General features: G+C 39.1%; 2 protein-coding genes and 1 long non-coding RNA gene across 4 annotated transcripts in view; 1 reads left to right on the top strand and 2 right to left on the bottom strand.

Moving 5' to 3' along the window:
- Positions 1 to 1,883: 1,883 nt before the first annotated feature.
- LOC110061734 (uncharacterized) lies at positions 1,884 to 12,711 on the bottom strand. 2 transcript variants are annotated; one of them, XM_089298120.1, is made up of 23 exons: positions 12,514 to 12,711; positions 11,468 to 11,541; positions 10,544 to 10,596; positions 10,293 to 10,308; positions 9,358 to 9,418; positions 8,930 to 8,984; positions 8,596 to 8,651; positions 8,214 to 8,268; positions 7,780 to 7,835; positions 7,479 to 7,533; positions 7,077 to 7,249; positions 6,521 to 6,575; positions 5,994 to 6,049; positions 5,815 to 5,869; positions 4,858 to 4,913; positions 4,718 to 4,772; positions 4,505 to 4,560; positions 4,223 to 4,289; positions 3,855 to 3,916; positions 3,664 to 3,753; positions 3,252 to 3,518; positions 3,018 to 3,072; positions 1,884 to 2,574 (listed from the first exon to the last, which is right to left on the bottom strand). In XM_089298120.1, the coding sequence occupies exons 1-23, from the start codon at positions 12,592 to 12,594 to the stop codon at positions 2,441 to 2,443; spliced, it is 1,743 nt and encodes a 580-aa protein (XP_089154246.1). In that variant the 5' UTR covers positions 12,595 to 12,711; the 3' UTR covers positions 1,884 to 2,440. The 2 variants fall into 2 exon arrangements, with proteins under 2 accessions (XP_089154246.1, XP_089154251.1); XM_089298125.1 differs by having other exon boundaries at positions 7,077 to 7,132; positions 12,514 to 12,710.
- A 10-nt stretch (positions 12,712 to 12,721) lies between these two features.
- The window catches only part of LOC110061818 (uncharacterized), a 32,660-nt gene continuing 22,540 nt past the window's right edge, over positions 12,722 to 22,841 (top strand). The window contains exons 1-2 of the long non-coding RNA XR_016209882.1: positions 12,722 to 12,786; positions 12,912 to 12,995. This is a non-coding gene — a long non-coding RNA (uncharacterized LOC110061818). The remainder of the gene's footprint in view (positions 12,787 to 12,911; positions 12,996 to 22,841) is intronic.
- LOC149118562 (uncharacterized) lies at positions 16,726 to 17,873 on the bottom strand. Its single transcript, XM_089298161.1, has 2 exons — positions 17,387 to 17,873; positions 16,726 to 16,941 (listed from the first exon to the last, which is right to left on the bottom strand). Exons 1-2 carry the CDS (start codon positions 17,843 to 17,845, stop codon positions 16,726 to 16,728), a joined length of 675 nt encoding a protein of 224 aa, XP_089154287.1. The 5' UTR covers positions 17,846 to 17,873.

Genomic DNA, 22,841 nt, shown 5'->3' with positions numbered 1-22,841 from the left:
CACAAGACCTGTTGCTTGGCAATATCAAGTGTTTATCACGTACTGAAGGTATTTTGACGCAAGAGGCCTGTGGTGCTGAATTAATTATACAAAGAAATTTTGGATCGCTAAAGCTACTCGTATTAAAATTTTTGATAGTTTTTGTACATTGTGAGTGAGGTCAACCTTCAGTGAAAGTAATGTAGTAAAAAGCACATAATTCTTCATCACTTTCCCGTTGAAAAAAGTATAGAGAAGTAGTGACATACTGATTTAGATTGTTATTTTAATATAAAAAAGGTGAAAAACATTGGTTTTTGATAGGATGGTAAGAGACTCAGAGAACGGGCAATATTTTGAAATGGTTTATAATTTACTTATGTAAAACTCTCTCGCGCATATGTTAATAACGAAAATAATTGCATATAAGAAAAGCAAGCATGTGGTATTTATTTATCTCGGGCTGTTCCTTAGTAAAACTCTCTGACAGAACTGTGGACTCACACCTGTTTTCCCACTGAGGATGAGATCTTCTCAGCCGATGACCTACGAACCATTCGGCTCTTGCTTAGCTATCAGCAAATTTTGCAAATCCGAGAATCAAGAAATCATTGAAAAAAAAAAAAAAAACCGCATCATTTTTCAGGTGACAGTTCAAATTCTCATACAGCTATCGGTTAAACTCCATCCTGACACTCTTCTAGACCAGAGCAAGAAAGTAATTAGTTCTGATTTCTTGATTCGTCAATTCGTTCAACCTGTTGGTCGATTAACTAGAAAACGAAATTCCCCGTATAATTCGAGCATAATGTTTTTCCAGCTGACTAAGCGAATCATTCCTCGTGAGACGGTGATCCACAAACTGGCTGAAGTTCTGACACAAACCCTTGCTCTGTGGAATTATTTTCGAATGCGGTATATGCGGTCACCAAACAGAAATAATTTTAACCTTTACCTCTGACAACAATGCAGGATACCGGGACGAGATTCCCTATCGAATAGGGTTTGGCTCAGGGGCATATTCGAGCTCTTCGTCCACCTCTCTTCTTTCCTTTCAATCATGTTGTTTGTACCTTCACTTGAGCTCTTTGCAGTACAAAGTAGCAGTCATCTTTCTGACAGCCGGACTTCCATTCTTGATTGGGAGATCGGGAGGTTGTAAGGCCATACGCAAGTCTAGCTGGTGGACAACAGCACTAGAAATATAATGGTGTGAACTCTGCATTGTAGAGCAATATATGCAAATTTCTTACAATCTCATGGTCTCATGTAAACAACAAAAATTTCGGTAACTCTTGAGTAACAACTGAATATTTGACACACTGGTGACATGGGTATAATCCATTGTAAAGAGGAGTGGGGTAGGAGTGGGGGAGGAACATCTCTATCTGTTCCTGTGTGTGTAGCCGGTCGTCCTGGTTTCTTCACATCTTAATAGGAATAATTCCGACGCAAGGTGGAGCATTAGACTTTACAGCCAGTATCGACCAGCCATGCAATATTCGCTTATAGCTGGGCAACAGAAGTCCTAGTAGAGCCAAGTGTTTGACTTTGTAAACTACCAACTGGTTAGCCTTCCGATCAATCTGCAATATTTACTGTATCCCCAATTAGGACCGCACTGTTCAACCCTTAACATGAAGTATTTATCTACAGTGGAATCGCGATCTGATTTCTCGAACCCTCCTCCCGATAACTCGAACCAAAAGTCGTTTCCCTCTCCTCAGTCGAACACTATATTTTTATCCCGAGTTTTCGAACCAATTTTCGTTTCCCTTGGAGGTTCGAAAAATCGGGATTTCACTGCACTTTTTTTCAGTAAGCTGATTTTGTTTCCATCGCTTCAACTTTCATTGCCACATGCCCAGGTCTCAGAGGATGTGATAGATACCATGAGACAAACCAAGTGATTCATTCTTTTATTACAAAAAAAAACTTATCGCCGTTACAAAATATCGTAGTTAATTATTACTCTATTCTGCGAACCGATTATTGACAATTGATATCACCAGTAACGACGCGGTTTTTTACTTTACCAATTAGATCTAACTACTGTCCTACTTATTAAAAAGTACATTCTAAGCAGCCATATGCAGCACTAATGAATCCTTATTCAATATATTATTACGATACGCCACGTTTAAAAATACCTGTCTATGGATAGAGCGAAAAATATGCTCGTCGTAATTCTGGCAATGCTAGTACTCTGCCAGAATGATTACAGGAGAACTTTTCATTGTGCACTGAAGGTTCCCGAATTATGCATCCGTGTTGTGATGTGTGGGTTTCAACAGACAAACCCGTGTAATCGTTGACTAGTCATAGTTCCAACTTTCATTTTGTTTTAGTTTCAAAATCTTTAGTCCATTAAATAGCAAAATCATCCCTAATGAAAGTTCAACCATCTTAGACTGCTTTTTCTTTCAGCGGATTTAACAATGCTTCTGAGCGAAGGAAATTTCTAATTAAGTTCTACATAATTAGAAGGGAAGAGACCTCGAGCGCCATGACACGAGCCCATCCACCATCCCTCATCTACTTCCTCAATGTCGGTGATGATGTCACCGGGATCAAATGTTATCTCGTCCTCCGCAGCTAGGAAATAAATCACAAGAGTCACTCCTTATTGAGCATTTAAATCGATATATTTAGACAGGAAGATACATCATCTATATCCTGGTCCAACTGGAATTTTGAGATGTTGGTTTTTGTGGAGGGCGAAAAACCGAAGAACCGGGAGAAAAACGCGAGAAACAACAAAGGAAAGGCGCGAAAAACAACAATAAACTCGACCCACATATGGCCCCGGGCCGGAATCAAACTCAGGCCACATTGGTGGGAAGCGAGCGCTCTCGCTGCGCCATCCCTGCTCCCCATAGAAACCTGACCACAATATTTATTTGGCAACAGGGATAATTGGCCTGTTTAGCCGATGCAGACAGCTGTCGGCAGCCCACTGAACGGAAGAAACAAACCTACCTTACCTTATAAGAAACACTATTTCGTTATGGATACGAAGAACATCAATGGAAACTTACTTGCTTGATAGTCGTACAATGCTGTCGCACTCTTCCCGGTACCGCGTTCTTCAGCCTGCAAAAACAACAAGAGATAGTTCTTTTGGATGCTGGGGTTTATGAATGACGTGGCCTTCACTGGAGGATGGGAGACAATACTTGGAAGAGCGATTCTAAATAACCCTACAATCCTGAATATTCAAAATAAAGAAATAACATCCAATGAAAAACATGGACAGTGGTGTCAAGATGTACCTCTTCCTGAGTAGTTTCCTGCGGCTGAGTAACTTCCTCATACAAATCTGTGGGCTCAGACTCTTGCATGGTTGGTTCACCTGCTTCCTCGTATACTGCTTCCGGTTCTGGTTCGGCTTCTTCATACTCTTCTTGTTGTTCAGCTTCTTCCCGTCGCCGAGCCTCTTCCTCCGCCCGACGTCGTGCCTCTTCCTCTTGATTGCGCGCTTCTTCCTCCTGACGGCGCGCTTCCTCCTCCTCAGCCTCCTCTCTGTCACGCGCATCTTGCTGAAAATGTCAATATTTTGTAAGAACACTTTCATTAACCACTAATGAGCATAAGCAGGGACACTTCTGTTCAATTAAATTCTGGTTAATGATTAAGAGTTTTCCTTTGTGTTTGTTTGAATTGGGATGGAGGTTCGTTTCATACCTCTGCCTGCCTTTTCTCATTGATCTCTTTCTCTCGTTGTTCTCTAGCATGTCGACGAGCTTTTTCCTCCTCTGCTCGTCTTCTATTTTCCTACAAAAGTTAATAATTTCAGTATCACAGTACAGTGTACACGCATGTCTGTTTCACAGAAGGCAGTACACGTGGGAAAGACTCCTGAAAAGCTAACAAACCTCATCTTGTTCTTTGGCCAAGTTTTCGAACTTTGATTTCAAGTTGCCTGCAGCCCCTGAACCTGTGAATCATATAACACAGCAGGTAAGGTACTGTTTTCTGCAAACAGTCCCGAAAATCAGGCTGATCTACAACCACTGCTATACCCTCTCCTACCTAGCCTGCGAAAGGACGGGAAAAAAGAGCGCGAAACTGAAGAATTCGGAGAGCGAAGTGATCGGGGTGGGCGGGGGAGCCTCCCACGCTTCGCTCGCCCAATTCCTTTTTTTCGCGCTCGCCGGGAGCCTGTTCGCAGGCTATCCCCCACGCCCTGCTCGTTTTTGATTTATTGGTTATTTTATTGAAATTTCAATGTAGCTCCTCCAACCTGCTCGTGGCTTTGCTGTGTGATACGTCGATTTCACTTCTTGCATTTCATCATAACTGCCAGCGGACTAAAAAGCAAGAAAAAAATTAATTAATATTATACTGATTACGACCTGACAAAGAAAACGTCTTTCATGGCCGCACACTAAGTGTACCATCTACCCTCTAATCATTTCTACTCTCTTTGATCGGCTAAGAAGTAAACGGAACAGAGAAAAATTACAGCTAAGGCGTCTTAATTCAGATGTTGACGATGTTTGTGCTCACTGGTGATCCCACTTACCGCATCTTGTCTGTCAGATTGAACACCATACTTGCCACCAAAACCTTTAGAGTAATCTGCAACGGACATGAAAAAAGCAGTGTATTAAACTAAGCTGGCTTAAACATAGTATTGTCAGACACAGTTGACATTTTTATTTACCTCAGTATTAAACAAGCCAAAAGCTAATTTACCAAGTAATGACACATGCAAGTTAAAAATCATTCCACTAACCTTTCTGAGAGGCATGTACCTCAGTTTTGCCTTCATAATTGTAGTCAAGAGCAGACTTGTGGGATAAAAAAACACAATCAAATAAATGCATAAATCTGTTCAGAAAAAATCTTTCACAGCTCATGACAGACTGTACTGACCTTATCGACTCTTTCCTTTTGGACTCCATATTTTCCTCCAAAGCCTTTGGAATGATCTGGAAAACAGTGATAAATAAGATTGTATTGACAAAAGGTTTACATATAAGTCTCCATTTGAGGCTAGTAGACCATTCAATACTGTAGGTTGGCTCTTCCCTCCAGTTCCAGTATTGTGAGGCAAGTAGGAGCATTTCTACTCCTCCTGGATGGTAAACTAGCATGTTGCAGGGAATAATACTAGAGCACCCATTCCTAGACCTGGGGCAAGAAAGGCACTCTAAGACTAGTGTCCTGCCAAAGAACATAAAAAGATGATCCTGGCCATGGATGGTCAATGATTGAACAGAAAATCAGCCTTCGTCTCTGTCTTTTGTACATTAATCCATTAAAACTCTGCAGTTTGCATAAGGTTACAAGTTTGTTTGTCTGTCCACTGTGTGAAATAATTACTTTTTTAAAAAAACGATTCCAAGAAAAAGTTGTATATTTACATCAAGACTAGGCAAAACATCTTTTCTTGCATCCAAAAGTTGCAACTAATTCACTTAACACAAAGCCCTGGTAACAGTGTCAAAATAGAATAAAAAATATTGTGTTCCTGCTCTGGAATCATGATTAAAATATAGAATAATTTCCTGAAATCAGATCGCAATTAAAAAGTCTTATTAAAAGGGGAATATTTTGTTTGGTCCCACAGAACTTCATCAGCCACGATAAAATGTTAAGATTTTAAAGTGGCTGTTGAAGTTTGGGGAGCCGAACAAAATATTTCACTTTTAGTAAGATTTTTTCAGTGCACTCTGAGTACAGGAAATTATTTTATATTTTAGTGTCAAAATAGTTCTGCAGCTTTTAGTGACAACTTGTCCGTTCAAACTTTTACTTACACTTGTATTATCTAAAGCGATTATTTACCCAGCTATTGAAAACTGAGCACATGTAGATTTAAAAATTCACCTTTTTGTGAAGCATGTTCTTCGGTCTTTCCTTCATAATCCCAACCAACTGCTGCCTGTAACCACAATGACCATCAGTGAAAATCAGTGTTGCACTTGAAAGAATGAATAAGTTAACAAGATACATGCACTGAAGTGAATTCTAGTAAAAAAACTACAGTTAGCAATAACTGTTATCACCTTGTCCATGTGGTCTGACTGCACTCCATACTTGCCACCAAACCCTTTTGAGTGGTCTAATGAAATGGAGGATGAAATCAATTAGAACTTTGATATATACCAGTATGGACATTAAGAGAGCCAGGATCATGTGTACTAAAGGCATCTGCAGTCGAGTGTCGATAGATACCCTCGATCAACACCTTTGATTGACATCTTGATCAGTACTTGATTGACATCCTGATTAATACTCACTCGACACTTGATCCACACTTGATCAACAGTCGGTTCACAGACAGTCGAAAGTTGACCAACTCATAGGCATCAATCAAAAATTAGTAGACTGTTGACTGACTGTCCACCGAGAAGTTGATGGAATGTCAATTGAGTGTCAACCAAGGTGTCAATGGAGTGTCGATCAAGTATTGATCGACTGTCGATTGAGGGTTGATCGAGGGTATCAATCAACACTCGACCGCGGATGCCTCTAGTACACATGATCTGAGAGCTAAAAGAGAAACGTGTGCGATTATACAACACTCACTGACCTTTCTGTGATGCATGAGCCTCTGTTTTCCCTTCATAGTTAAAATCAACAGCAACCTGAAATAGCACACAAGAATTAGTTAGTACTCAGCCAGCATTTTTCCATTGTATTATAAACTTGGATTTTTGTGAATAGAATTTTAAAATGTTAATGCAACAGATGTTTTAGCATCTATGAATATCTTAGTTGACCACTCCCCCAAATGGGGTTTCTAAAGGCCGATAACACACCAAAAAAAATATTGTAAATTTACACTTGTAAGTATAACAGGATTAAAAAAAATACAGTTTGTAGTCAACACAGGGCTTCAACTTGTACTCTCTGGATTTCAAGTATATATGGAGCTCTGACTACATGTATTTGGCCAAACTGCCTCCATTGATGACGGCAAAAGAGCGTTACTTAAAGACCCAGTTGTGGCCAGGATGCATTGTACCTCTGGGTAATGGAAAATAATAGAAACCTCACTATCATGTAAACCAAAACAATAACAGACGCATGAAAAGCATAACGGTCAGTACTCAGGACCTTAAATATAACATACATTTATTTCTCACCTTATCAACTCTGTCTGTTTGAACACCATATTTGCCACCAAATCCTTTGGAGTAATCTAATAAAAAAATTTGCCACATTTGAGTTGGGTGACTGTTATGACTTTTTACTTTTTTCAGAAACCTTATTGACTCCGTTCTTTTGAACACCATACTACCAAATCCTTTGGAGTAATCTGATAAAAAATTTCAAAAAAATTTCAAAAACCTCAAGTCTGTGTTGTTAACTTGCGTGTTGCCATTCTGTCGACCAAAGGACCGAGAGTTTCAGAAAAAAATGGTGAATGAAACACAGGAGTCAAAAAGTGGATTACTCTTTTATCAATCCCCTTGAAGTCATAAAAACTCATGAAAACAAAATGAAAGTCTTATCTCTATGGCAATGACCTATTGAATGTAACAAACCTTTTTGAGAAGCATGTGCTTCTGTTTTGCCCTCATAGTTCCAGTCAACTGCTGCCTGTAATGAGAGTGATAAAAATAACTTAATAGGAAATTTAGCGCAGCAACAAAAAGAGAGATCAGAAAATGGAAAAGAGTGCATTTGGGGATTTCATTGCATATTAAGCAAAACTCTAGCTGCAACTGAGCAAGATTGTAGTAACAGATCCTTTATATCTCTTTTCATGTCTTGACCTGAGTCTTTCCAGGATTGGATCAACTGGATAGTAATTGATTTATGAAAACACCAAATCCAAACTCTCACCTTGTCAACCCTGTCCTTCTGAACTCCATATTTTCCACCAAATCCTTTTGAATAGTCTAAAGGTATCATATAAACATAACAGAGGTTAAAGTATGTGCTGTTGCATCAATAGGCCTCCCAAACCAATGGTACATGTAACAACAGTGGAAAATGCAACTATCAACATAATTATTTTCAAGAACATGGATTCAACTCATTGATGCTGGCCCATTACCTCCAGGGGCATATAATTCATGGTAGGACACACTTACTCACTTTCCTCTTCACCCCTTAAATGCTAACCACAAGCAAACAGCAGTAAATAAATGCTAACCCCAAGCAAACAGCAGTAAATAAAAGCAAACTATATATGTGTCCTACAGTGGATTATATTCCCCTCCACGCAGGGGATTATAGCTAACAATGAAGAAGTGACATGGATTTGATATACACACCCTTCTGAGAAGCATGCTTTTCAGTTTTGCCTTCATACTCAAACCCAACTGCCGCCTGCAAAAAACATTTAAAAAACACAGCAGTCTGTTACAATTCCCAAGATCATACATGAATTAGTAACCATTACTTAAAGAAACTGTGTTGCAACTGCTTTCTGTCTCACTGTAACATATCTACAGAACGTTCATTTAAGCTATCAAGTTCCTTCCCTGAGAAACTGGTTTTCACTCAATTGAGCAATCAATGAAAAATACATACTTTGCGGTTCTCAGGACTGTGTTCTTAAAATGCTTACCAGTCCAAATTATTTTATAAAATTTGACTCTAACAGTACTACAAAAAAATGTAAATAATCCCATTAAACTGAACATGTCTTATTACCTTATCAACTCTGTCTGTCTGTACACCATATGTGCCACCAAACCCAGTGGAATAGTCTGTGAATGAAATATACAACTCATCTTGTGAGCTAAGTGTAGACGTGCATGTAGTCACATGATTTCAAGTGTCATTTGGAATAAATGAGCAGGAATAAATTTGCACAAGCCCACATAATATTTTTTCCAAAAATATTGTCAAATTTTTCAGATAGGCACGAGGAGGCATGAGATCAAATTTTTTGACCACATATATAAATCAAAAGACAGCAGCATTGCACCTATTTTGTACATGAATGAGATATATCTACACAAGTATGTAAAAGGTTAGAACCAACCTTTTTGTGAGGCATGCTTCTCAACCTTCGCTTCATAGTCCCATCCAACTACAGACTGGAAGGACAGATCATTATATATAAATTGTTAAATTGTTAAAAATATTCAACAGACTGATTTTGAAATAATAGAGTCAAAGGTTGACTAATAGACCTATTTATTTCAAATAAACCAATGAATGTACTTAATAATTCACTTTGCTCTGCAAGGGATATGGATTTATAGTTTGTGGGACAACACAATTGGATATAAAACAAATGTAATAATAATAATGATGATGATGATGATAATGACGATTACAACATAAAAACATCTACAGTAGTTTAAGGAACGAAAAAAGGATCTATTAATCTTATTTTAAATTTCCCGCCTTCAGTATTCTATTTTCATAGTTCTATTTGAGATGAATAAAAGAGCATGCTAGCCATACCTTGTCCATTCTGTCTTTCTGAACACCAAACTTTCCACCATAGCCATAAGAAGCTTTTGGGCTAAAGTCGATATTAAGGAAGGAATGTTTCAAAGGATCTCTATACATTTATTGGAAAGTGTCATTGAAATTTACAATCTTGGAGAATTTATGATGTACTTGATCAAAAAATTTCCTATTAATGCCAATCAATACCAGAATTCTTGTGACTTGTGCACATGATCCCTGATGATACAGTAATTGAAATCTCTAATGCATAAACAAATTCATTTATAATAAATGATCAAATGCCTGACAAATCCTTGATAAACAAAATGCTCCAATACACTGGATTTAGGTCATTACTACTGTGTCACCTGTAATAATAATAATAATAATAATAATAATAATAATAATAATAATAATAATAATAATAATAATAATAGCAATGGTAATAGCAACAGTAACAGTAACAGTAACAGTAACAATACCGGTAACAGTAACAGTAACAGTAACAGTAACAGTAACAGTAACAGTAACAGTAACAGTAACAGTAACAGTAACAGTAACAGTAACAGTAACAGTAACAGTAACAGTAACAGTAACAGTAACAGTAACAGTAACAGTAACAGTAACAGTAACAGTAACAGTAACAGTAACAGTAACAGTAACAGTAACAGTAACAGTAACAGTAACAGTAACAGTAACAGTAACAGTAACAGTAACAGTAACAGTAACAGTAACAGTAACAGTCATAGTAAGAGTAATAGTAAGAGTAATAATAATAATAATAATAAATAATCTTTATGGCGGAAGTCCCGTCACATTGCGTGGTTTTCAGGGAGGTCCTCAGTAACTAGGGTAAAACAGAGTAAAAAATTAAAAACTAATCACAATCAAATCCAAGTACTGATAAAAATTGGAACTAAGGAAAACTATTAATTCGCAAAGGATACCCTCTTTCACTTTCATCTAAAAAAAGAGAAAAGAAAATGGTAAATAAATTAATATAATAAATTAATGAATACGTGATTATTCAACTGGTAACTTAAGCATTTAAAAAACTCTCAATGGTTTTCTTTATTTCAAGCACACACTAATGATTTCAAATTTATTTTGCAGTGAGATATGCATTGTACATGTAAGTTTACAAGCAGATTCATTTGTACAACCGTTATTGTCTAAACAATTGCCTATACAAATGTACCTTGTTTAAGCTTTTCATGATCTTTTGTTACACCTTGTCGCAATTCCTTAATACTGAAAAAAAGCTGTTTATTGTCAGTAAATAATAAACTTATTACTAAACGCATTGCTTAAACTTGTTTATTAACTCCTACTGTATTGGATTTGTCCACTCAGATAGTAGCTTATAAAAATCACTTTATGGTTACCCTATTGCCAGGCTGCAATAGACAAATTTTGAGACAGAATTACCTTCATTGTTTGTAAAATTCACGTGCTGGGTAATGATGAAACCTCATTCTATTCGGAAATCATATGATGCATTATTACAGTGAGTGCAGCCCCAAAGGGTATTGTTTTTTATCCATTTTGGATCAGAAATAGGGTAACGATTTGGGCCATTTTGGTCTCAAATAGGGTATTGTATTTGCACTGTACAAAGTCTTGTACTGAGTATGTTTTTTGTTTTAGAGGAAGCTACTTTTTCATCGTTATCAATAAGACCATGAACTTAATAAAAAAATAAGACCATCAACAAAAGCCCTTAACAATGCCTTTAACATTGTTCTGAACTGAGGAACCAATTATATTAGGCAGGTCTGAAACAGGGTATTGATTCAAGGGTTAGGTCTTAAGGTATTAAATTTTTGGTTAGTTTATAATTAGGATAGGGAAAATTGCAGATTTTGGTCTTACATAGGGTAAGGGTTTTGGGAAGTGGGCTGCACACCCCCACCTAATTTTCTGGGAATATCCCCCTTCCCCCTAGGGATATGGGTGTCTGTAAGGGTGAACCCTTGCAATTACTGAGAGCTAACTACTGTCAAGTCAGTGATATTTAGGTTAACCTGAGAAATATTCAGGATAAGTGGAGAGCTACGTAGTCTAACCATAGTGCCATTTGATCAGTTTTGCAATTTCGTGTTTTACATGTTCATCTGCCTACCTTATAGACTCCTGGTGCCCAGATCCCTCAACTGTTTTTGCTCCCCATCTTTGCTCTTGTTCAGTTACATCATTCTGAAATATAAACTCACATGAGTTATGATGCAGAAATACATGTCACTATAAAATTATACACTAGATTGTTAATTTCTTACAAGGTGTATGGCTTTTGACAATTATTAACATAAGAAATTTACATTTATAGAACCCAATTACACAGTCACACATTTACAAGATCAACATGCATAAAAAATGCTACACTTCAGATTCAAAATGATTGTCTGGATCAGAATTCTGACTCCTAATAACTACATTTCACAACATCTCGGTACAAAGCAAGAGACTGTAATATATGACATGACAGGCATATTGTTTACATTGACAACATTGCAAATCAGTGGTGGATCCAGACCTTGAGTTAAGGTGGGGGGGGGGGGGGGGGGCAGTTTTCTTTCTTTTTTTTTTTTGCTTGCCCTGCCAGCTTTTCTTTCTTCCTTCCTTTTTTCTTTTTTTACCCAAAATAAGGGGACTGCCCCCCTGGGCCCCACGGACCGCTCCCCTAGATCTGCCACCGTAAACACACTCTATTTCTTAACTTTTGTTTTGCATTGAAATGGCTCTACTCCCAAAAAACTGTTTCAAGCCCACATATAAGGCTATTTTACATTTTATTTAGGGAAGACGTAGTTTTCTGACAATCTTCATAAGGCATTTTGAGATGCAAGCATATCCGTAAGCCAATCAGAATGCATCATAAGGGCACAAAAGTGCTATTGTCGAGATAACAAATAATTGAGCATAATTATAATAAAAGCTTATTATGAGACATGAACGTTGTGTGAAGCTAAAGAAATGAAGGTCTCAAACTTCAAGGTGGTTCTAAAGGAAAAGGATAAAAAGCGTGATTCAATCGATAACGCAGTGTAAGATCGAGTACATCTACTGTCTATAGGATGAGTAGAACGCTTAGTGGACTTTTAAAAATCAAGTTCATATTCGAAACCTACAGAGGAAGTGAACATACAACAGTGGAATTATTACACTCACCACAAAGTCAGGATCAGTTTCCCAGTCATCGTCATCTCCACCACCAATATTCATTTTCGTGTCAACCCCTGCTTTCCACATTTTTGTGATCTGAAAAACTTGAAGCTCTGAAATGTGAAAGAATGCTAAAGCCCCGATAGTACAGGAAGGAAACTTCCTTGCTCACTCCCTCTAATCACGTGATTCCCTGTTTATAAAACCGCTGGTCACTTCACCTGTCACACTTTCCACGCTGATCGGAGCGGCGTCGTAAGCGTCGATGCTTGGTTCAGTGTAAGTACTTTCAGCTGTTACTGAGACTAATTAATGCTTTACTTGTGAGAGTAATTGATGTTCTTTCTGAAACCTAAAGGTTTTCTGTATCAACCTTTCTCTTTCACGTTTGTTTCACGATTCAGTCACGCGTCACGACCATGCAGTTATAGCTCGCTGTAGCTACTTGTAGCTGTGACATCGACCGACGGTGACCACAACAAGCTAAGGTGAGCTCACATCTTTAAAAACAATGGGACATTCCATTTTTTATCCGTTCACCCGCTATGGAGGGCATTATTCCGACAGGCCCCTTACTCTGAAATTTCGATTCCGACAGGCCCTCTACCTCTGAAATTTAGATTCCGCCGGGTTGGATTCTTCCAGGTTTCCATCCTGTGAGGGTCCACAATAGGGTTCTCAGATCCCGCTTTCCCGCTCGTTTTTTCTTGTTAATCCCGCCATCCCACCCTATTTTGACTGGAAATCCCGATCCCGCCTACTTTTCAAAGACGTTTCTGCGTTAATTATTAATTTGTTAAATTAATAATTAGTTTAATTATTACACAGAAACTTTTTAAACATAGATGTCATATGAAAGATCACAAAAGAATTCAATGGGTAGCAGATAAGTAAGCACAAATGATTATAACGTTTCTTTCCATAAAGGGTTTACTATTTTGTTTTCTTTTGTCCACGTATCAGTGAAAGAAATGGCCTGTGTACACACTTGACAGTTTCTTTCAAAGCTTTCAGCCTCTTTACTTTCCTTGAAATGTGGGCTCAGAACTTTTCTTTCTGAATAAAGGCATTCCTGCTCGCGCATTCTTTTCGTAATATATGGCGACGCATACTTCGTACGGTAAACTACTATCACTGCCACCCGGTGTGGCTATCCTGGCCAAAACAAACCAAGCGCTGTGGAAAAGGTCGAAAGACTAGAAAAACTAGAAATGATCAGGGGCCAAGATTACAGATGCAAGCGTCAAAAATGTTCTCATTGATGTCAGAGGTCAACACAAATGATCGCAATCAGTAGGAATAGGACTCAAAGACCTCATACAGTCTCGTGATGCTAACGTAGTCAAGCGTTAATGGATACGTTTGACAGAACCTGACAGGGTACAGATCCGTTGCTATTCATTACTTGAAACCTGACACAGCTATAACGCACAAAAGGTTTGTTTCTGCCAGCTTGTGGTTCTTGCACTGGTCAATAACAATTTATGAGGTCGGTCATGTAAGAATTGAAATCTCGTATCCCGCCCTGTTCCCCTTGCGAATCCCGCATCCCAACTCTATAAAAACATGAAATCCCGTTCCCGCTCGTAATTGTAATTCCCACTTCCCGCCCCTGTTTTCAGCTCAAATCCCAAATATCACGGCGAAAAAAAGCCCAATCCCGCATCCTGCCAAACCTATTGGGGACCCTCTCCTGTTAATTCTTATAAAGGTTAATTCCCAGAGGCACGAATGTGAAAGGAACAATTGTACTTTTCAGATTTTCACGCATCTTTGTCTTAAATCACAACCAAAGATAACCATGTCAAATGTTTTCTTCCCTTGATTTCTGGGAGCAATTACAGAATACCCGTCCAGCTACACGTAGCTTGCGAGCAGGCTCACCTTTGAGTCACACGCACGAGCGGCGAAGAGCAAAGCAATCCGGCGGGAAGGAGTCTGGTGAAGAGGCGTCAAGAAAGTGAGCCTGCCCTGATCTCTGTAATTTTTTCATTCCTGCTTCATCTGAGCGAAGTGAAATACCACTGGTTGAAAAGTGGGAAAAGCAAGAAAACTGTCAATCTATTATGTTTGACGAGGAGCGATTAAACCCCATCAAGTTGGTAATTTACCGCACAATAAAAACAAGTCGTCCACATTTGGAGTCAGAGGAAGAGTTGAGTGTGCGTATTACTGATGTTTTAATCAAGTTCCAGTCTTTTTCTGGTTAAATTTCAAACTAAAGAGGGAGCAGGAAATAGCAGTTGAAAGAATGTTAATGAATTAAGACTTACTTGTGGTGTTGCCGACTGCATATGGGAAGAGTTAAATATTACAAACGTACGTGATTGCAAGTGGACAACAAAACAACATGAAGGCATTTGCCCATTTACCAGCATCATCATAGACCAGACTGCCAAAGCAAGATCACTTGGAATCAAGTGTGTTTCCCTAGTAGACATAACCTTTGACACTTTTTCTTCGGCAAAACTTTATCAACAACAGATATCGGGCCTACATGTTGTTATGAAAAAGATTTACAATTTTCCCAAGAAATCTGAGCTGCCTAAGTTCATACTTCCGGTGAAAATTAATTGACTTATTCTTTTCTGCGGTTTCCGGGGTGGAAATAAAAAAATTGCAGAGATCAGAGCAGGCTCACTTTCTCGTCTCGTGGCTTCTCCGCACGATTTTGCTCGTGCGGCTATGCCGCGAACGCTTGTGCTCCAACGTGAACCTGCTCGCAGGCTACCATCCAGCTAAAAGCGTTACCATTTAACCTTGGCACTGCGGTCCCGAAGTCGACATCTATGAATTCTACTCTTACTTTAGCAGTAAGCATACTGTCACCGCAGTCCCATAGTTTGGGAAAACAAGTTGAGCAGGAAGAGCATTAAAACTGACTGCCACCGCAGTCCACAGTCCCATAGTTGTTGAATTAGAAGGTGAAAAGGCCAAGCAGTAAAGTGTTGTCACTGTGGCCAGCAGTCCCATAGTTAAATACAAGTTGTGAAGGAAAGGCAGTAAAAGGGACTGCCACCGCGGTCCGCAGTCCCGTAGTTTTTTAATAAGAAGTTGAAAAGGCCTGGCACTAAATCGAACTGCCACTGTGGTCTGCAGTGCCGCACCGAATATGAATATAAAATCTTCAAGGGGTAAATTTTGCAGCGTGGATTCCATTTGTATCGTTGCCACCACGGTCTGCAGTCCCACATAGAAGGAAAATGAATATTAAATCTCCAAGGAGTAAATTTTGCAGTGTGGATTTAAGAACGAAGTATATACAATTGCATCATAGTTTTTACTATTCATAAGTGGCAGTGTGATTAGTGTTGTAGTGCTGATTTTAGTGCAAAATTCGGCCACTGGGGTATTGAAATATTCAAGTGATATGATCATGTGGTAAAGTCGTTGATTGTCATTTCAAGTGGTTGGGTTTAATTTGTTGCTTCGTGGGTTATGGAACATGGTATATTACATGATACAGACATAATAGGCTATGAGTAGTTCTTCAAGTTCTTCTAAAACAGCTATAGGACGTGAAATTGCCACGCGAGAGGTTAAGCGTGAAGTGGGGATATTTCACGTGTGTTGTTTGGTGTAGCATCAAGACAAGCGAATTCGATTATGTTACGTTTAAATCATGCAGAACAGAACCCATCCCCTTTAGTGGTAACATGAATGCGAACCGTAAGGGGAAGTTTTAAAGAAAGTGCATTGCTTGTCAGACATCTTCCATCAGATGTGTTTTTATTAAAATTACATTGCGCATCATGAAAATGAAATTCTTCGATTAACTAACCTAATTAGGAAAATGTTCAAAAGGGTCTAGGAAACCTTTACAGTCATAAATGAAGATTGCACTTTCCGATTTAAGAACATAGTAAGCATAGTCTGTTGCTTTTAATTACTGTAGGAATTGTAGGAACTGCTCTTGCTCTTGGTACATGGAATTGTAATAATAATAATAATCACTTTGTTTAAGTGTCGATGTATTTAGCACTAATGTGCTAATTGGGGACACTACAGATAAATAAACAGATATTTCAAATATAACATAAACTATTAAGAATCCCAACTGGTGGGAGGCTGACCAGTTGACTATTTACACAACACGGTCGGGGAGTTGAACTTGGGGCTAGCGAGAACAAATCCAGATAGTGGTAGGGCGGAGGATTTGAACCAGGGACCTCCAGATTTCAAATCCAGCGCCCTAAACCACTCGGCCATGCTGCCTCCCTATTGTATGATTCTTCTAAAACCATCCTCTTGCAATGATTCTGTGGCACACTCGTATTCTGCCTCAGCGATTGATCTGGAGGATCTTTTTCCATGTGTGAAGGCTCTGTAGGTTACGGCTGGTCCAGGTGACAAAAGGATGCTCTCATTGACTGCTTTGGTTGTGGGTTGCTGGATGGTTTTATCACAAATAGAATTGGTGATTTCTTTAAGGAACTACTGTAGAGGAGAATAAGTTAGAATTACACTGGACATAGGGTAGGAAGAAATGTGGTTTCATTGGGAAGTCGGGATTCATTCACAGTTGAACAATTAGTTCGCTATTTATCAAATAGGCTATGTTCAAATTGCTTCCTACAGACTATTTTAGCTGGTTATTGGCAAAGTTTATAAATGTTGTTAGTTTGGGCAGGACAGGTAAGAAAGAAAGACCTTTAAATGATCAATGTGGTGGAATTATGGAATTATTTTTAATAGGGTTGAGAAATTGTAAATTCAGGTTGAACCACCGTGCAGTGAAATAAAAGCTTCCAAGTTTGCCATAAATTTGGGGAATAAATTGTAAAGTTTCGCACTGAAAAACATTGCACTTGATAAAGAAAGCATTTAAGGAAAAGTCAGACAAAATGTGAATTATTTTTATAAACTTCTGTAGCCTTACCTGACACAGGATTCCCTTCTGACTTTCAACATGCTGAACAAAGGCTGAGGCGTTCTCCATCGTTGACTTGCTTATTTGGGTTGGAGGTGCCGTGGAAGTTACACCAGCGAGCATTTTGGCCATTACATGATTGAGTACGTGTAGTGCTGCGGCTAGGCAGGGGATAAGCTCTGGTGTCTTGGATTTTGGAGGCACTTTCCCTTCCTGAACAGCTTCAGTTACCTCTACGACAAAGTGGTTAATGGTCTCTTCTAAAAGGGCGATTACATCATCTTCAAATGTGCACTCTGTATTGTGGTCGATATTATTAATGACCTGAAATACATGTAGTTCATTAAAATCGCTCATAACTTTGGTTGATAGGTTGGTTTTAACAGTCTCCGTTTCCAAAAGGGTGGGCCTGAAAGTTAGAGGAGTGGCAAATAAAATTCTATCGATTTGCCCATGGCCATGGTCCATCTTCGCAATGAGTTTGGCAGCATTTAACAGTTGTGTTGAGCCAAGAATGCTGGAAGCAGTGTTTGCTGGTATGTGTCTTATGTCCTTGGTTGAGTAGTGGTACAAAGAGCACTTGCCAGAGAACAATTTGCAGAGTAGTTGGACATCTCCCGTGGCATTGTCCTCATCTGATTTCATCAGTTTGTTTATTATGTCAAACACCTCCATAGATAAGAGTATGGCTTTCTTGTTCTGGGCCAGATGCTTGGTTAAACCTGACGAGGTTGTTTTGCTCAGTACTGATGAGGTTTGGTCAGAGGTTTTGAGGGGATCTTGGGCTGCATGCTGTATCGCCGACGATTTTCCTGTTGTAGAAAGGAAAAGTGTTGTTTACAGTTATGAACAAATGAAAACTGCGATAACAAAAGGGTAGGGTTAAGTTGGGATTGGAAGTGAGTTATAGAAGACGGGCTAAATACTATTATACCATGCAACTTAGGTAAAAGTTAGGAACGTGTTGGCGATTTGAAACAACCATATGGTGAAAACAAAAGTTTAAGAACAGTTTCTTAGAATGTTAATCAAGTGGTTAACGCAACCATAAATTATCCGTTTATGAAAATCAATCATTGAAAAATCGGTCGTCACAGATTTAATCTTCAGCCTTATTTGGTTATCATACAGAAGGTAACTAGTCAGTGTCTTTGTCCTCAACCTCTTCGTTGTCGTCGTCTGTGGAAAGTCTTGTGCGATTGAGGACTATCTCCAGCATTCCCTCGATGTCTTCAATGGTTGGCTCTTTGCAGTCCTCAACCACATCTAAAGGGACCTCCTCAAAAGGCAAGGTAGGGGCGGCAAGACTCTTGCACTTGTTCTGGAGAGCTTTCCTTAGGGACTCGTGCACAAGTTTTAGCTCTCCCAGTGCTGTTTTTGCAGCCATTTCTCTGCAATTTTTTTCTTTTATTGGGAGGTGGTGTTGCTAGCGTCGTTTAGTCTTCGAAGTCTTTCATTGACTTGCAACAGTTCCCGGTGGCTAGATAAGGTTCTCTGTACGTTTGCGTCAACTGCTCCTTTTTTTTGTTTTTTCATCATGGAGTATTCTGTGGCTTCTTCCTTTGCCTCTTTATCTTGGGTGTTGTTGGCCTCGACCACCAAAACGACAGTTTTTTTAGCATCCAGGTGGTGTCGATGACTCCATGAATGGCAGTCGCTTTCCACTTTTTCAACGCCCTGTCCTGGCACAACTCCTCTGCCTTCTCATTCCAAAACTTTCTTCTTATTTTCTCCAATCCTTGAGCCTCACCAATTTCTTTACTAGACAAGAGCTTCGCTTTTCTCTCTGCTGCGTGTTGATATAAGGAAAGCTCCCTTGATGGCCCTTTCATCCATTTGGCAAATGTGGACGGCTGTCTTCTTTTATCTAAAGTTCAAATAAAAAACAGAATTAAGTCATAATATTTCCAACCTCCTTGATTGCACGGTTTGTAACTGAAAGGAATATTGGTGTGATAAATTCGCACTAGTGCTGGTAGCTGAGGGTTGTTGATCAAAGTATTATCAACTTTAAAAGCTGGTGCAATTATGCTGTAAATTGTTTTTCTTGATTTTATATTCTGACTGAAGGATTGAGAAAAATTGAAATGCGGTAAACAAACCTCTCAAAGAGTTAATGCCTGATCCTGATGGTCGCGCTGGAGAAACACCACCATCCAAGCTATTTTGACGTGCTGAAAAGTAGAAGGAGTTACTGCTAATCTAAAGAAACACTTGCACTGCGATCAGTAAACATTGATTTCAGATAATCAGGGACGAGACCATTAAGAGATTTATAGACCATAGTGGCTGGTTTATATGATAAATAGATTTAATTACTGATTCTATAGTTTTATACATTTCTTTGTAAAGCCCCTTGAACATTATTATTGTTGTTATTATTGTGGTGAGAAAATTGCCCCCCCCCCCCCTAAAAAAATTATGGTCACACAATGGCAACAGTTTCAAATTTGGACTACAGGGATGTAATTGGTGCTTCTCATTCAACCAAAGTGATCTTTCGGAATTCATGAAGAGCATTTTGTTCCAAGCCTCTGAACAACACCTGTGGGCCTGGGAAGGTTGTAATTAATAAGCTCTGTTGCTGATTTACACTGTCACTCCACCAAAAACAAAAAATCATAGCCATTCAGTAAATTAAGTCAAGAATCTGAGATATGTTAGATGGTTGATATATACACAACCTCGCCAAGATTTAAGTCTGTGCAGGTTTTCACTGGTGTGTTATTTGAAAAAGTGTTTACCCAAATTTATAGAACAGTGAAGCTGTATGGAAGACTTGGGAAGGCCTTGTGTATTGTCTGGATTAGGAGCTGCAGCAACTGTTTGGGCCATGTTGCTGACAGTTTGAGTAACTTGAGTAACATTTGTGGTCAAATCTTTTACAACACTGACAAGTCCCGCCACTACTCTTTGTAGTTCTGCTAAATTGCTCTCCACCACTTGTAGACATATTGTGGGGAAGTAGCACAGGAAAGAGACAAGAATGTTGTAATGCGAACTTTATATATAACTAAACAGTAATCTAGAGAGTGCTGACATGGTACAAGATTTGGTTCGTTTGCTCGACATTCTTCCATGTGCTCCTTGATCACATGACATTGTCCCATGATTCCACTACAAAAGATCGACAATGAGGCACCACTTCCCTGGTTGGTCCCTTTTGAGAATAACACAAAAGCTGCTAACTTGGAGATTTGGGAGGGGAGGAACATTGAAAGAGCCTGCCACCCTATTATCTTACCCTTCCTAAGGAGATCTCATTTGCCAAATACTCGTCTATAACTGAAGGATGCTGTGCTGCGGATGGTTTGTTCTTAGCACACTTGAACTTTTGGGATGGGCAGAAGCCTAATTTAGACCCATGATGGAGTCCATCCAGCACAAAGTTAACCTACTGCCGATTAGGATGAAGCTGTAAACCCAAGGCAAACTGCTCTGCCTGCAAAGGGGTGACTGCAGAAACTGGGGGGAGTAAGCCTGGAAGACCCAAGAGTGTGGGTAAATAGCTATCCCCGAGAGGTCCTAAATCCTCCCCCAGATCCCCCAAAAATCAAGCAAATGAACAGACAATAATAACAAATGAAACAATCAGCTTTAATGACACAGTGGCAGCAGCAAATACAACAAATAGTTCTCCATCCCTTGATAAAGATAGCAAGAAAGTGGGCATTGAGATAATACTACATACAGCAGCAAAAAGGATAAGCGAGTCTACACGTGATGGGACTTGCTGCTGGACCAAGGAGAGGGAGAGTCAGCTAACTGCTTGGAAAGAGAGCTGGGCTTGCTTTGTGTATCACCTGGGTAGACTCCTGCATGGTGTGGGCCATGGCAACTTGGATATTTGTGGGGGAAATTACTAGTTTAAGATACGATCAAAGGAGTTGGAGGGAAGAAAGTTGACACAAATGTGGGGACAACTAAATTTGGCCTACCTTGAGCAGAAGTGGTCGCTGTGACCGGTGGAAAGGACAAAAATTCAGTGCCAGAAGCAGCTAAGGACAAAGCTTGAGAATCAAGCAGGCTGAGGCTAGTGGGCTGAGCGAGAACACCTCTCGAAATGGATGCCATGGACACGCTCACGAGTGAATTAGACACAGGAAGACTTGACGCTTGCTTGGCCAACAGCACTTGCTTCATGGCATTGGCAATGGTGGCCAGAAAAGTGGGAGATGGCTGGTCCTGTAGCACAGCGTTAGATGTGACAACAGGGGAAGAATTAGAAAGATTTCTAGGAGCCATGCTAAAATCCAGTGTTGTATCAGATCACAGATGATATCCCTAGGAATCAGGGAAGAGAGGCAAGGCATCGAGGGCAGCCACTCGGCTGTCATGTGTGTTTCTGGTGTTCATGTCAAGGACATAAACTTTCGAATAGCAACACGGAGAGCAATAATCCGAGCAAGAATCTGCAAATATTCACTAGCATGAGCTGCAAATGATCCGCAAAGATCAGCTAACTGAACTGCACATGTAGTGTGGTGAAGCACTAGGGCCCTACAAATTCCCTGAGACCTGCCCCACAGGTCATGCACCATCAAGGGAGAAACCGCTGGCTGCATTGGTTAGAGTCTAACTTTACCTAAATGATATTTAGCCACATGAAAAAGAAAAAAGAAAGGAAAAGAGAAAGGGAAAGTGCAAATGGGATGGGAGCAACTATACAAGGAGCTTCCCAGAATGTTATTAAATAAGCTATTTAGAAGGCATATAATAATAATAATAATAATAATAATAATAACAACAATAATAAAAACAACAACAATAATAATAACAATAATAGTAAAGATAATATTAAAAAAAGCTATTTACAAGAATATCAAAGCTATAAGGAAAATATAAAATACAAACACTTGAAAGGAATAAAAAACAAAAACAGAAAAAATGATAATAAAAAAAGAAAATCAGTTTCTTTGAAAGGAACAGTCCCTAACTGATGACCAGGCACATTGACCATTATAGTTGCATAGCTGTACACATGGTTACTTGAACTTCAAGTAATTTTCTCTTTTGAGAAAAAAGCTACTGAGATCACAGGCCTCTAAGCTGATTATGACAAAGTGGAAGCACTCCCGACAGCCATCACAGATTATTTAAGACCAGATGTCACTGCAAGAATGTGATTGCAACAAAACTATCCAAAGCAAGTTTGAATGTGGATTTGCACATAAAACGTTGTTTTGCCATGGCTATCTACATTGTATGTTCTTGGGTACCTCTGAGAATATCTTTTGCCTCTTGATTTGCTAATCTTTGTTGATGGTGCTGCTGTCTGTCGATGATGAATTCATTTACATGTGCAGGTACATGTATTTCATACAGTACGCTGTATAAAAATGGCATTGGGGGTAAAATCCTCAGGGACAACATTTGAAAAGTTTTAAAAAAATTGTATATATACATAATTATAAAATGATTTTAAAACTAATTAGAAAAATGTCTTCATAATTAAGTTTGAAAC

The sequence above is a fragment of the Orbicella faveolata genome, unplaced genomic scaffold, assembly GCF_042242905.1.
Source record: "Orbicella faveolata isolate gen_17 unplaced genomic scaffold, um_ofav_v1 contig_1, whole genome shotgun sequence".
Classification (NCBI taxonomy): Eukaryota; Metazoa; Cnidaria; class Anthozoa; order Scleractinia; family Merulinidae; genus Orbicella; species Orbicella faveolata.
Note: the sequence above shows the minus strand (reverse complement) of the source record. Positions and strands in the feature narration are given on the sequence as shown.